Genomic DNA, 14,401 nt, shown 5'->3' on the forward strand with positions numbered 1-14,401 from the left:
AAGAAATGTGGGTAACATTTTATGTTTATTTTCAATGCGCGTTTATATTCATTATCCATTTATGACTCACAACAAACTTGTGTGGTTGGTGAATGGGTTCAGGAATTTGTCCAAGGTCACCTAGGAAGGCAGGGGTGGAATCCATTTAACAAAGCGAGCAAGTATTTATTGAATGAGCACAATATCTGTTGAACACCTGTTGTGTGCCAGGAACTGTTAGGCTTCAGGGGTTTAGACATGAGTAAACCACAGCCCTACCCTCCAAGGTAATTTAATGGTGAGAAAATGAGAATGACAAATATCCGTGCAAGACAAATTAAGGTCCCATAAGATGAACAAATAGTTAAAGGGCCTCAGGGAGAAAGAAATCACATTCAAGCAAGAGGCTCAGGAAAGAGGCAAAGAATAATGAAGATTTTGACAGGTGGCAATAGCCTTTCAGGAAGAGGATTATCATAAAGAGTGAGAAAGAAGTCAGAAAACTTTAGTGTGGTTTTAGAAAACAAAGAGTACATCTTTTGTAATTTGGCCAGAGGTCCAATACACGTAGCAAAGGAGTAGGAAATGCAATAGGAAGGTAATTTGGGATCACATGGACACAGACTAAGTACCAAGCAGAGGAGCTTTTTCTTGCTTCTGCAGGCGGTGAAAGCTAATCAGAGCTAATTTGGGAAGATCACAAGAGTTTGCAGAACGGACTGAAGAAGAAAGCACGGAAGCAGGGAGTCCAGAGAAGGTGACTATGTGCCTAAGCAGTAAGTAAAGAGAGCCGCAACCAGAAGTACCAATGTGGGAAGAGAAAAGAGGTGAAGGCAAAACACATTAGGAACTGTGTTAGGCTTCAGGGGATTAGAGATTAGGAAGGAAGGACTGATGAAGCTAAAGAAAAATCAAAGATGAAAAGAACTTAGTACTAAGTACAGTGTTCTTCTGCAGAGCATGATGTTCTGTGATCAAGGCTCTAACTCTGGAAAGCATGAAGAAACTACAGTCCAAAGGACAGCTCTGCAGCCTTAGCTTCAGAGCTAGGAGGACTTGACTCAGTTAGAGCCATGGCTCCACCAGACTCTATCTCTAAAAAGCAGAAATGGGTGGTTTGAGGCTTCTTCCTTCTCAGCTCCTGAGCAAAAGCTGAGTTCTTGCACAACAGATTTTTAAGGCTTAATTCTTTCTTAAAAAAAAAAAAATCCTAGGCTAGCGCAGTGGCCCATGCCTATAATCCCAGCACTTTGGGAGGCAAGGCGGGTGGATCACTTGAGCCCAGGAGTTTGAGACCACCCTGGGCAACATGGTGAAACCCTGTCTCTACTGAAAATACAAAAATTAGCCGGGTGTGGTGGCGCATGCCTCTAGTCCCAGCTACTTGGGTAGCTGAGGCAAGAAGATCATCTGAGCCTTCGGAGGCTGAGGCTGCAGTGAGCTGTGATCATGCCACTGCACTCCAGCCTGGGTGACAGAGTGAGACCCTGTCTCAAAAAAAAAAAAAAAAAAAAGAGAAGAAAAAGAAAAAAAAATGCCATAGAATTTTTTTAAGTCCATTCTGTGTAAACAGCAACAGGAATGGAAATGACCAGTGATAGTCTCTCTACAACCACTGCTCTCACATCCCATATACCTCCCTTACCCCCTAAAAATCCTGGATACCTTACCATCCTCCTCCTCTGAGAACAGGAGCCAGGAACCTCCTTGGTGTTCTAACACTAGTGCTGCCAGAGCTCTGGGATTCCTTGTAAGCAGGCACCTCACTGCACCTGCCCAAGAGTATCTGGGGTAACAAAAAGGGAAGGAGGAAAGTGAGAGGCCAGGGAAATCCATCCTTTTTGGTCCTCGTGTTTGTGGCTCTGGAAATATGGTTTTTGAGATACACGGTTCCTTCCTTTCGGTAAGAGATTGAGAAGAACAGCAAGGGTGATGTCAAGCAGGTCTTGGTTCCCTGTGCCTGGCCCTATAGATGTTGACATTTTCATCCTCATCCCGCTGAGCCAGCTCCAGTTGGAAATGCCGGGGCAGGAGGTGCTGAAAGAAGCTCTCTGTCCCGTGCTCCTTTCTCATCTTGGAGGCCAGATAGATGGTGCCATGGGGCCTGCACAGGTGTTGGAGGGTCCCCAGCAGCAGAGGGAAGGTGGGTTCCAGGTACACGATATCAGCCCCCAGCACCAGGTCATAGTTTCCAGGGAAGACATGATGGTCAATCCCCCAGGACAAGGCACGCACCTGGGCCTGGCCTCCAGCTGGCACATTGGCCTGGACGTTGCCCTGGATCTGTTCTAGGGCCAGGGGCAGGTCAGTGATGGTAACATCCCCCCCTGAGAGAGAGGAAGGAGGAAAAATGCAAGTCAGAAGGACCAACCAGGCGTTCTTGGCTCCTGCCTGGAAGGTCCAGAGACCTCAGAGCATAGAGAACAATGTCTTGACAGCCTGGAGCCCATACTGGCTTTTAATTGCCTCAACCTCCACTTCACCCACTGCTATTCTCATTACTCTACATTCTACAACATCAACATTCTCTCTGAGCTAATCTTCAACTCTCTGGCCAACACACAACAATCAGATGTCAGCAGAAGCCTGGGCAGGACTAAGCTGGAGATGGGTTCTGTACCCACCCCCACTGACACAAGCTCGCCTTAAGGGTCTGGAAAGCTTCCCAGAAAATGTGACTTCAGCTGAGCCCTAAAGGACAAGTAGGAGTTAGTCAGGTGGAGCTTTCCAAGAAAACAACAGTAAGCACAAAGGCCTGGGAGTGAGAGAGCATGGCATATTCAAGAAAGGCTGGATCTTAGAGGATGTGGAAGGGGGAGAAAAGTGTCAAGACATAAGACAAAGGGAAAGTGATTATGACATGCTAAGGAGATTCAGGTTTGATACTGAGGGCAGTATGCTTTAAGGGCAGAAACAGGGGTGAAGATGGTCAGATTAGCATCTCAGAAACCTTCATTCATGCAGTACATATAATTTGGAGCACCTACTAAGTGCTGAGTATATAAGGCGAGCAAGACAAAAACACAGCTTTCTTTGTTTCATTCTAGAGGTAGAGACACACTAGGTACTGCATCATAATCATGATGACTATGATGGAAAGAGAAGCAAGAAGTACTAGGAATCCATTCATTCATTCATATTTATTATGTGCCTATATGCCACGTGCTGAGAACATAATGATGAACCAAGAAGATAAGAATCCCCACTCACTGAGCTCATGGTCCAGTGGCAAGAAACAGATGATAACAACAAACAAAATAAATAAAATAAAATACACTGTACACCAGATGGTAATATATGCCATGGTGAAGCCCCAAGCAGGGAAGGGGGATAAGAATTGCTTGAGGGATGGGGAGAAATACAAGTTAGAGGGACCAACGGTTTTCGGCTTCTACCTGGAAGGTCCAGAGACCTCAAGGCATAGAGGACAAAGTCTTGGCAGCCTGAATGTAATTTTAAATTGAGTGGCTGGAGAATGAAATTTTAAATTAAGTGGTCAGACCAGCCTGACCAAAATGGTGAAACCTCGTGTCTACTAAAAATACAAAAATTAGCTGGGTGTGGTGGCGGGCACCTGTAATCCCAGCTACTTGGGGGGCTGAGGCAGGAGAATCGCTTGAACCCAGGAGGCGGAGGTTGCAATGAGGCGAGATCGTGCCATTGCACTCCAGCCTGGGCAACAAGTGCGAGACTTCGTCTCAAAAAAAAAAGAATGGCACATGCTGGCACGCTTTAGGAGAAGCATGCTGGCTGCTATGATGAGAAGAGTATAGGAGGGCAAGGTCAGAAGCTAGGAGACCAGTTAGGAGGTGATGGCAATGACTCAGGTGAGAGATGATGATGGTTTAAACCAGGGCAGTAGCAATGGCTAAGAAATGGTCAGATCCTGATATATTTTGAAGGTAGAGTCAACAGGATTTGCCAATAGATTGGATATAAAATATGAGAGAGAGAGAAAAGCTTGGGATGGGCCAGGCACAGTGGCTCACGACTGTAATCCCTTTGGATTACACTTTGGGAGGCCAATGCGGGATGATCGCTGGGGTCCAGGAGTTTGAGACCAGTCCGGGCAACATAGCAAAACCTCGTCTCTACAAAAAATACAAAAATTAGCTGGGTGTGGTGGCACTTCCTGTAGTCCCAGCTACTCGGGAGGCTGAGGTGGGAGGATCGCTTGAGCCTTGGAAGGTTGAAAGTTCAGGGATTTAGTGAGCATGATTGTGCTACTTTCACTCCAGCCTAGGCAACAGAGCGAGAACCTGTCTCAAAAAAAAAAAAAAGCTCAGGATGGTTTCTGGGTATTTGGCCTGACCAACTAGAAGACCAAATTGCCACTCATTTAGATGAGAAAGGTTGCAGGAGGCGCAATTTGGACAGGAGATCATGAGTTCATTTTCTGAGCACATTAAGTTTGACATGGACATCTATATCACATCAGACAACCACATGAAGATACTGAGTAGGCACTAGGTTATGCAAGCAAGTCTGGAGATAGAAATGGGATAGTCTTAGAGTCATGATCACCAACAGGGCATTTTTTTTTTTTTTTTTTTTTTTTTTTTTGAGACGGAGTCTCGCTCTGTCACCCAGGCTGGAGTGCAGTGGCGCGATCTCGGCTCACTGCAACCTCCGCCTCCCGGGTTCACGCCATTCTCCTGCCTCAGCCTCTCCGAGTAGCTGGGACTACAGGCAGGCGCCCGCCACCACGCCCGGCTAATTTTTTGTATTTTTAGTAGAGACGGGGTTTCACCGTGGTCTCGATCTCCTGACCTCGTGATCCGCCCGCCTTGGCCTCCCAAAGTGCTGGGATTACAAGCGTGAGCCACCGCGCCCGGCCTTTTTTTTTTTTTTTTTTTGAGACAGAGTCTCGCACTTGTTGCCTAGGCTGGAGTACAATGGCACGATCTCAGCTCATTGCAACCTCCACCTCCTGGGTTTAAGCGATTCTCCTGCCTCAGCCTCGAAAGTAGCTGGGATTACAGGTGCCTGCCACCATGCCCGGCTAATTTTGTATTTTTAGTAGAGATCGGGTTTCACCATGTTGGTCAGGCTAGTCTCAAACTCCTGACCTCAGGTGATCCACCCACCTTAGCCTCCCAAAGTGCTGGCATTACAGGCGTGAGCCACCACGCCCGGCTTCAACAGGGCATTTAAAGGCATGAGGTGATGGGCTGCTCAGGAGTGAGGTAGACAAGAAAAGGAGAGGATCAAAGGACTGCCCCTGAGCCCTGGAGCACTCACATTTTCAGTTGTGAAGATGAAAAAGAACCAATAAGAGAGTATGGAAAGGGAGTGCCTGCCAGGTAAGCAGAAACCAGAAGTGTGGTCCCCTGGAAACCACAGGAATTGTTCCAAGGAGGAGGGAGTGTCAGCATCAAATGCAAAGTCATCAAAGGTAGGCTGATAACTGACTCCTGCGTTTAACAACCTGGAGTTGGAAATGAAGCTCACAACCTTAACTAGAACAATTGGATTGAAGGAAAGAATAGAAGGAGAGGAACTAGACACTGAATATTAACTCTTTTGAGGAGTTTTATTTTAAAGTGGAGCACAGAAATGGAGTGATAGCTGGAGGGAGATGTAGGATCAAGAGTTTTTTTCTGAAATAGGAGAAATCATAGCATATTTATATGCATTTTATATTCCATATATTGCTATATATGGAATGATCCAAAGAAAAGGAAAAACTGAGAATGCAGGAGAGATGGGGGTGGGTGTTGCTGGAACAATGTCTTTGAGTAGGCAGAAAGATTTGGGGTCTTGTGACAAGTGAGGGGCTTGACCTTAGCTAGCACAATGTGTTCATCCATGGTAACAGGAGAGAAGGCACTGCACACAGATGCAGATGCAGTTACATAAGTAGATGTTGTGATAGGAATATGTGGACATTTTCTGAGAAAACAGAAGCAATCATTACAGATAAGAAACAGCCCAGGCACAGTGGCTCACATTTGTAATCCCAGCACCTTGAGAGGCCAAGGCAGGTGGATCACCTGAGGTCAGGAGTTCGTGACCAGCCTGGCCAACATGGTGAAACCCCATCTCTACTAAAAATACAAAAATTAGCCAGGCATGGTGGTGCGTGCCTGTAATCCCAGCTACTTGGGAGGCTGAGACAGGAGAATCGCTTGAACCTGGGAGGCAGAGGTTGCAGTGAACCAAGGTCGCACTACTGCAGTCCAGCCTGGGCAACAGAGTGAGACTCCATCTCAAAAAATAAAATAAAATAAAATAAAATCGATAGGAAACAAAGTCATCAGGTGAGGGTGAAGATGGCAGAGGAGGCATTTGGAGGTTTGAGGAATAAGAAGGTAAGAAACAGTTGTTCAGTAGAGTGGCAGAAAAAGTGGACAAGAGAATGTACCAGGCTAGCTGGGAAGCACTTAGGACCCACCTAAGGCCAATGGTAACAAAGTTAAAATTAGCCCAGTTAGCACAGTTGTGTATGTACTGGGAGGGTCTAAGTTAGCCTAGGAGTGGGAGTGCCAAGGAGGCCTTCCCTTCGAAGTAACATTTGAGCTGAGGAAGGAGGGATGCATACGCATTAAGCAGATGGTAAAAAGTTTCAGACAGAAAGTAAGCCTGAGTGAAGTCCCCAAGGAGGGGAACATCAGAGTAGGTTTGAGGAACTGATGGACAGGCAATAGGCAGCCCTAGAAAAACAAGAGAGAAAGAGGCACAGAAAGAGGGAGGCAGGACCTTGGAGGCCATGCCATAGGTGTTGGTTCTATCCTGAAAGCAACAAGAAGCCACTGAAAGATTTGGGGCTGGAATACACGATTACAGTTTTATTTTGAAAAGATCACTCTGACCACCGGGTGGAAGGGCAGAGGTCTAGGTGAGGACAAGGAGTCAAAGCAGGAAGACAAGTGTGGCTGTTGTAGTAGTCCAGGCATGTGATTGTGGTGGTTTGGACTGGAGAGCTGTCAGTAGAGATGGAAAAACGTGAGAAGATTTGAGATTTTTAGGAGATAAACTGAATAATGGACATGTGGGTGAGAAAGAGGGTCGTGTCAATGGTGATGTCTAGGCTTCCCACTGGGTGCACAGTGATTTGATTCACTGAGATAGGGAAGTCTGATGGAGAAATATGTTTGGTGGGGGAAGGTCACAAGATCTAGTTGGGTATGTCACATTTCCCCAGAAGAAGCTTGAAGGCTCTTGTGAAAATCCAGGCAAGAGATGCCAGTGGCCTGAACTAGAGATGATGAAAAGATAATACTTCCCCAGACAACTGGAAGTCCTGGCCGGATCACTTGAGGCCAGGAGTTCATGACCAGCCTGGCCAACGTGGCAAAACTCTGTCTCTACTAAAAATACAAAAATTAGTGAGGCATGGTGGCACACATCTGTAATCCCAGCTACTCGGGAGGCTGAGGCAGGAGAATCGCTTGAACCCGGGAGGCGGATGTTGCGGTGGGCCGAGATCATGCCACTGCATTGCAGCTTGGGTGACAGAGTGAGACTCTGTCTCAAAAAGGAAAAAAAAAAAAAAAAAAAAAGGAACATTTAACTCATAGGACTGGGTGATTGCTGGAATGTGAGGGGAGAGAGGGACAAGATGACATCTAGCTTTCTGACTTGACAGCTAAATAGGAGGCAAAGGAGAAGCCAGTCTGGAAGCAAGTGAAGCTAGGTGTTCCCATCCATACCGCATGCCTTTTCTCCCCTTTTTAGCATAACTGCCTGCATCCACCCATGCTTCATGCAAAAACTGCTGTTGGCACCCTCCACTGTTTCTTTTCTTTTTTTTTTTTTTTTTGAGATGGAGTTTCACCCTTGTTGCCCATGCTGGAGTGCAACGGCACAATCTTGGCTCACTGCAACCTCCGCCTCCTGGGTTCAAGCAATTCTCCTGTCTCAGCCTCCCAAGCAGCTGGGATTACAGGCATGTGCCACCACACCCGGCTAATTTTGTATTTTTAGTAGAGGCGGGGTTTCTCCATGTTGGTCAGGCTGGTCTCGAACTCCTGACCTCAGGTAATCCGCCTGCCTCGGCCTCCCAAAGTGCTGGGATTATAGACATGAGCCACCGAGCCCAGCCGGCACCCTCCACCGTTTCTGAGGCTGCTGTGTTCACACTGTTCACCTCCTCCTCATCTGACAGAGCTTCCCTTGATGGACTCCTAGGGAGTCATGGTAGACATGGATAGAGCATGTCCACAGGCTCCACGCATACCTCGCCAGAGTTCTTGTTCTGTGACATCGTCCTCTGTCTCCCTCACTAGACCATAAGCTCCTTGGGGAGAGAAAATCTGTCTTATTTATTGCTGAATCCCCAATACCTAGCATGATTCTTGGTACATAGGGGACTTGAAATACATTTTGGTTGAATGAATAGAAGAATGAATGCCTGCCTCTGGGAAGATTTTTTTTTTTGAGACAGAGTTTCACTCTTGCTGCCCAGGCTGGAGTGCAATGGTGCGATCTCAGCTCACTGCAACCTTCACCTCCCGGGTTCAAGCGATTCTCCTGCCTCAGCCTCCCGAGTAGCTGGGATTACAGGCATAAGCCATCATGCCCAGCTAATTTTGTATTTTTAGTAGAGACGGGGTTTCACCATGTTGGTCAGGCTGGTCTCAAACTCCTGACCTCAGGTGATCCACCCACCTTGGCCTCCCAAAGGGCTGGGATTACAGGCGTGAGCCACCATGCCTGGCTAGACTTCCTTTAATATGACCTAGTTCTGTCCCTTTGAACAAAGACATGTTAATTTACATTCCTAGGGAGATGACATTGTAAGAATTTAGTGCTTTCAGTTTGAGGTTTTGTCTGCCCATTAGATTATAATTTGTGAAACTGTTTCCTCTGTAGTTTTTGGTTCTTGACAAAAGAGAAGCAAATTTTTCCTTACCTTTTCCTTTTCCAAGTCTGCAGTGTCTAATTTCTACCCCCGCTTCCTACAAAACACATCCTAACCCTTGGAAACTCATAAACTTGTTTCTCTTAGCCATAAAAACCTAAGGAATCTGAAACATATTCATAATAAAGTTATAAAGCACTCACGAAGTTTAATGTCTGCAAGTCTCCCTACAGCATACCCCCATCAGTGCATCTTGACAGAAGACCATGTCCAAAGCCAAGGCGCTTTTAAGTGACAGCATTCTTCATAAAATCACAAAGAGTAACACAAGGCTGGGTGTCGTGGCTCACACCTGTAATCCCAGGCGCCTCGCAAGGCAGTTGGATCACCTGAGGTCAGGAGTTCGAGACCAGCCTGGCCAACATGGTGAAACTCTGTCTTCTACTAAAAATACAAAAATTAGTCGGGTATGGTAGCGCAAGCCTGTAATTCCAATTACTTCGGAGGCTGAGGCATGAGAATTGCTCGAACCCGGGAGGCAGCGGTTGCAGTTAGTGGGGATCGCGGCCACTGCACTCCAGCCTGGGTGACAGAGTGAGACTCTGTCTCAAAAAAATAAAAATAAAGAGCAACACGATAGAAACAACTCCTTCTTACAGGCCTGCCTGAGTTTTATTTTCTACCCTCCCCAATCACCCACCCTAGGTGCTTTGACAGGCAATTCGCGCTGTCTGGCACACAGAAGTAGGCGCCAAAATAAAAACAAAAACAAATTTTAAAAAAGTTTGTTAAAAAGAAGGGGTTGGACTGGGCCCAAAGTACTCCCCTCTCCCCCAAAGATCCACGAAGTGACCATTTCTCCGCGCCCCTGGGTCCCCACTCTCTCCCGCAAAAAGCCAGCTCACGCACCCTGCAGCGCTGCCAAGATCCCCACGATGCCTGTCCCCGCACCCAGTTCGATCACCTTCTTGCCTCGGAAATCCACATTTTGACTCTCGAAATAATTGCACAGGCTCAGGGCCTACGGGAGAAAAGACAGAGAAAAAGACAGCCCTGAGAATGGCTCCACATGGGAGAGGCGGAGTCCGGGATCTGGACCTTCCACGGACCCTCACCCGGCGCAGCCCACTCCTCACCGCGTCCCACACGCGCGCCGCCACCCCGAGGCGGGACCCAAAGTTCTGGGTGATGGTCAGCACATGCCCACAGAAACAGAATTGGCTCTTCTCCGGGTAAGAGTCTGCAAAGAGCCCGACCTCCCGCGGGAACACCGATTCCGATTCAGATTCGGGATCTGGGCCGGGGTCTGCCATCCCGCCCGCCAAGGGAGTGGCCGGGCACCGCGGCCGGCGCTCAGATCCCGGATCCGGAGCGGGGTAGAGGCTGGGGGCCGCGAGCCGTCGTGGTGTCCCTGTGGCACGAGCCCCGCCTCCCTGAGTTTGCCCTCCTTCCTCCAGTTCGACTTCCTGGAGGTGGAATGAGGAGCTGCCCCTCCCGCCCCAGCCCCGAGCGCATACTCGACTAAACCCACACGGGACCACAAGAGTCAGACCGGGCGGACTGGTCCGAGACCAGGAGTAAGGGGAGAGGAGCGAGGACTGATGCCACTGTAGAGGCGAGGTCTGTAGACCCCTCTCACCTGTGGGGTGCACAGGTGCCTGCAACAGGATGGTAACCCAGACCAGGCAGAAGCAAGCTAAGAGAAAACGAGAAAACGTTGGGTCCCTGGGCCTGGCCTTGCCCTCCCAGTTGGAGGCTAACGGTGCGGAGGTTCCCTCCAGCACTCGCTCCTTACAGCCCAGCCCCAGCCCCAGCCCCAGCCCCAGCCCCAGCCCCAGCCCCAGCCCCAGCCCCAGCCCCAGCCCCAGCCCAGCCGAATTTGCTCTTGGGTCTTTAAGAGGCGGGAACTGCCACCAACGCGCATGGCTGCGTCATTAACTTGCGCCTCTGGCCTGCGCCTCCACGTGGATTTGGTAGAGAAACCCCGGACTGGGATCATGGCAGCCGAGACTTGGAACGTGGCCGGAGCAGAGGCCCCGACACCCCAGAAGCGCTACTACCGGCAACGTGCTCACTCCAACCCCATGGCGGACCACACGCTGCGCTAGTGAGAAGTGGGCAGAGGGAGAGAGAGGAGGGCGGGATTCTCAAAGCAGCGGAGAGAGCAGTAGTGCTGCGACTGCTGGGAGGATTTGGGATAGACCCGGGAGGATCAGATGGGTGACGTCAGTTTTGGGGGTGGGACCGGGAGATTCGACCGAGAGAGGAGTTGGCGGGTTAAGAGTGGGCGTGGCGTTCGGGCCTAAGTCTGGGTAGCGGTGCTAAGTTTGGGAAGAGAAATAAATTGTTACTGAGACTGAAGTGATAGAGGCAGAATGTCGTTTCCATCTTTTGCTTTTGTTTGTTGGATTTAATAAAAAGGCAAACATATACACAATCCTGCCCGCACCTTACCTTCCCTCCCCGCAGGGCATAAACACAAAGTAGGATCCCAGTGCATTAGGCAGCCAGTCTCGGGAGAAGGGGAATTTGTGCCCCAGAAAGGGCAGCTACCCGGCCAGGGTTACATCAACCGCCCCAGTGGAGTTGGGCAGGTCAGCGTTTATGGGCCTCATGATGGGCCTATGATTCACACTGGGAGTTAAGGGTGGTTTCCATTGTCCCTCTTACAGGCCACAGGGCCCAGTGTTACAGAATTTTTGAGAAACCCTCCTCCCTTTTACCTCCCACCCTCACCCACCCACACACTCTCACAGTACCACTTCTGCAATAGTGTGACCAACCTTCTTATGCTTCTTATGTCTTCTTTCCAATAGCCCTGTGAAGCCAGAGGAGATGGACTGGTCTGAGCTATACCCAGCGTTCTTCGCTCCACTCTCTCAAAATCAGAGCCACGATGACCCAAAGGATAAGAAAGAAAAGAGAGCTCAGGCCCAAGTGGAGTTTGCAGACATAGGCTGTGGCTATGGTGGCCTGTTAGGTAACACTCAGGCCCTTTCTCTGGGGTGAGAAGAGGCCTAGTAGCTTCTGCTGCCTCAGCAGCTTTTGTGGGGGGTCATAATTGGCCTTTCCCCTTTCGTCCAGACACTGGTGATATCAGCATGGAGAGACTCCACCTACCCTCTACTCTGGGTCTGTGACCTTTGCCCTGGAGAGTGGAGGGGGCTGCCTCAAATGCTTCTTAAAACCTGGGTTGTCCTTTCAGGCATCAATCCCTACATGAGCCATTTCATCTGCCAGGTTCCGGGTCAGTGAGCTGGTCAGCACAAGCGTCAGAGATTAGCCATTGTGGCCAGTGATCCTGAACTGTCTTTCTCAGGGATTCTACCATCTCCCCTCTCCTTTGCCCCTCCCTTGCCAGATCTCATTCCTTCTGCCCCACTCTCCTGTTTTTTGGGTTCCTCTTGTATTGTCTGTATTGTCCCACCCATGCATACCAAGCCACTCCCTATTTTTAGATCTTCCCAGATAACAGCCTGATAGAGAAGAAGAGCATGGTACATAGAGGCAGAAAACCTTGGTTTAAGGTCCAGTTCTGTCCGGGCACAGTGGCTCACGCCTGCAATCCCAACACTTTGGGAGGCTGAGGCAGGTGGACCACTTGAGGCCCGGAGGTCAAGACCAGCTACTCAGGAGGCTGAGGCACGAGAATTGCTTGAACCTGGGAGGCAGGGATTGCAGTGAGCCAAGATTGTGCCACTGCACTCCAGCCTGGGTGACAGAGCAAGACTCCATCTCAAATAAATGAATAAGTTCCAGTTCTGCCCCTTCTTAACTCTATGATCTTCGGCATTTCTGACCCTCAGTTTCCTCATCTTCACAATTTACCACAGAGTGTTATAAGGATGAAATAACACAATGTGTGAAAACACTGTGGAAACTCTAAAGCAATGGCAAAATATACATGTATTCTCAGCCCTCCCATTCTGGTCCTGGTGACTATTTTCATTTCTCCCCCAGCCTCTTGAGCATAAAACTATCCATATATTTATCTCTGTCCTCTCTTGCCGTTCTGGACTTTGGTAATTGCAGATTGAGGCTTCCTTTCCTGTGTTGACCCCTTTGCACTTCCTACAAGTATATGGTTGATGATTCCATTGCTATTTCTGTGTCCAGTGGAACTGTCACCGCTGTTCCCAGACACACTTATTCTGGGTCTGGAGATCCGGGTGAAGGTCTCAGACTATGTACAAGACCGGATTCGGGCCCTACGCGCAGCTCCTGCAGGTGGCTTCCAGAACATCGCCTGTCTCCGTAGCAATGCCATGAAGCACCTTCCTAACTTCTTCTACAAGGGCCAGGTGGGGAGGGGCCCTGGTGGGTTAGGCTGGTAGGCAGGTGGGGGCATGGAGGCCAGGCTCTCACAGCCCTGTTGGTGCGTGTCTGTCTCACAGCTGACAAAGATGTTCTTCCTCTTCCCCGACCCACATTTCAAGCGGACAAAGCACAAGTGGCGAATCATCAGTCCCACCCTGCTAGCAGAATATGCCTACGTGCTAAGAGTCGGGGTGAGTTGGGATGGGAGGGAAGATGGGGTGAGTGGCCCACTCAGGGGCCCTTCACTAAGAATTCAGTGGGGGTGCATTTAGGGACTCACAACACCACTCCCATCATCTGGCTGCTGATGTTGCATGCAGCCTCCTGTCTAGGGTGATTTTGCCTGTGCAGGGGCTGGTGTATACCATAACCGATGTGCTGGAGCTACACGACTGGATGTGCACTCATTTTGAAAAGCACCCACTGTTTGAGCGTGTGCCTCTGGAGGACCTGGTGAGTAGGCGACCTACAGGAGGTGGAGGCCCTTTCCAGAGTGGTTCTGTATTTGAACTTAACTCAGTGCCAGGAGGATGGGATAGGTGTCTAAGGGCCAGGGGCAGTCTGAACAGTGAGCAAGGACTTATTGGACCCTTCCTTCTCCCAGAGTGAAGACCCCATTGTGGGACATCTAGGCACCTCAACTGAGGAGGGGAAGAAAGTTCTACGTAATGGAGGGAAGAATTTCCCAGCCATCTTCCGAAGAATACAAGATCCTGTCCTCCAGGCAGTGACCCCCCAAACCAGCCTGCCTGGTCACTGACTGCTTACTCTACCTTAGCTGGACCTCGTCTCCCAGGGACTAGAGAAAAGAGCAGGAGTCCTGGGTCTTCCCAGTTGAGACTGCTGGAGCTGAGACACAGTACTCTCTTAAAGAAGGTGGGGAGCTGCCCAGGGCAGAACCCACTGGTGTTCATGACTACCCCTGGCTCCTCTCACCTTGTCCCTCCGCTGCCAACAGAAAATAAAGCAGCTGACTGAGATGGTCAAAGGACTTTGGACCATAGGGGATCTTTGGAAGGCTGTGGGGTCTTGCTGTCCCTTAGCACTCCCTTCTCCTTGTGAGATCTCTCCTCAGCTGGAATGAGGAATGTAGTCCATCTAAACTGCTTGCTAGGCTCAATTACCACTTCAGTTTGTTTTGTGGATCCTGGGATAACATGTATATGTGTACACATGCCTATTCTGCCATTTCTCAGGAAAGGGTAGAGTATGTATCATATGCCTTCTACCATCCTCCTGTCCTCTCCCTGCGTAAGACTTGACCTGGGGAATCTGTGTTCCCTAAATGTTGTCTCTGGAGAG

General features: G+C 49.3%; 2 protein-coding genes across 9 annotated transcripts; one reads left to right on the top strand and one right to left on the bottom strand.

The window, feature by feature from the left end:
• Window positions 1–6: 6 nt before the first annotated feature.
• EEF1AKMT3 (EEF1A lysine methyltransferase 3) lies at window positions 7–10,301 on the bottom strand. 6 transcript variants are annotated; one of them, XR_008652044.2, is made up of 4 exons: window positions 9,919–10,301; window positions 9,692–9,803; window positions 1,650–2,306; window positions 7–120 (listed from the first exon to the last, which is right to left on the bottom strand). XR_008652044.2 is itself a non-coding variant. In XM_063620070.1 (4 exons), exons 1-4 carry the CDS (start codon window positions 10,093–10,095, stop codon window positions 1,915–1,917), a joined length of 741 nt encoding a protein of 246 aa, XP_063476140.1. In that variant the 5' UTR covers window positions 10,096–10,301; the 3' UTR covers window positions 7–1,914. The 6 variants fall into 6 exon arrangements, 4 of the variants coding, with proteins under 4 accessions (XP_063476140.1, XP_055104537.1, XP_063476141.1 ...); XR_010116399.1 differs by having other exon boundaries at window positions 9,898–10,301; XM_063620070.1 differs by adding an exon at window positions 8,159–8,218 and having other exon boundaries at window positions 7–2,306.
• Window positions 10,231–14,385, top strand: METTL1 (methyltransferase 1, tRNA methylguanosine). 3 transcript variants are annotated; one of them, XM_055248564.2, is made up of 7 exons: window positions 10,231–10,402; window positions 10,760–10,889; window positions 11,599–11,762; window positions 12,899–13,083; window positions 13,177–13,290; window positions 13,451–13,552; window positions 13,704–14,385. In XM_055248564.2, exons 2-7 carry the CDS (start codon window positions 10,780–10,782, stop codon window positions 13,857–13,859), a joined length of 831 nt encoding a protein of 276 aa, XP_055104539.1. In that variant the 5' UTR covers window positions 10,231–10,402; window positions 10,760–10,779; the 3' UTR covers window positions 13,860–14,385. The 3 variants fall into 3 exon arrangements, with proteins under 3 accessions (XP_055104539.1, XP_063476139.1, XP_063476137.1); XM_063620067.1 differs by having other exon boundaries at window positions 10,311–10,402; window positions 10,681–10,889; XM_063620069.1 differs by lacking the exon at window positions 12,899–13,083 and having other exon boundaries at window positions 10,310–10,402; window positions 10,681–10,889; window positions 13,704–13,753.
• The last annotated feature ends 16 nt before the right edge of the window (window positions 14,386–14,401 follow it).

This window comes from Symphalangus syndactylus, chromosome 17 (assembly GCF_028878055.3).
Source record: "Symphalangus syndactylus isolate Jambi chromosome 17, NHGRI_mSymSyn1-v2.1_pri, whole genome shotgun sequence".
Lineage (NCBI taxonomy): Eukaryota > Metazoa > Chordata > Mammalia > Primates > Hylobatidae > Symphalangus > Symphalangus syndactylus.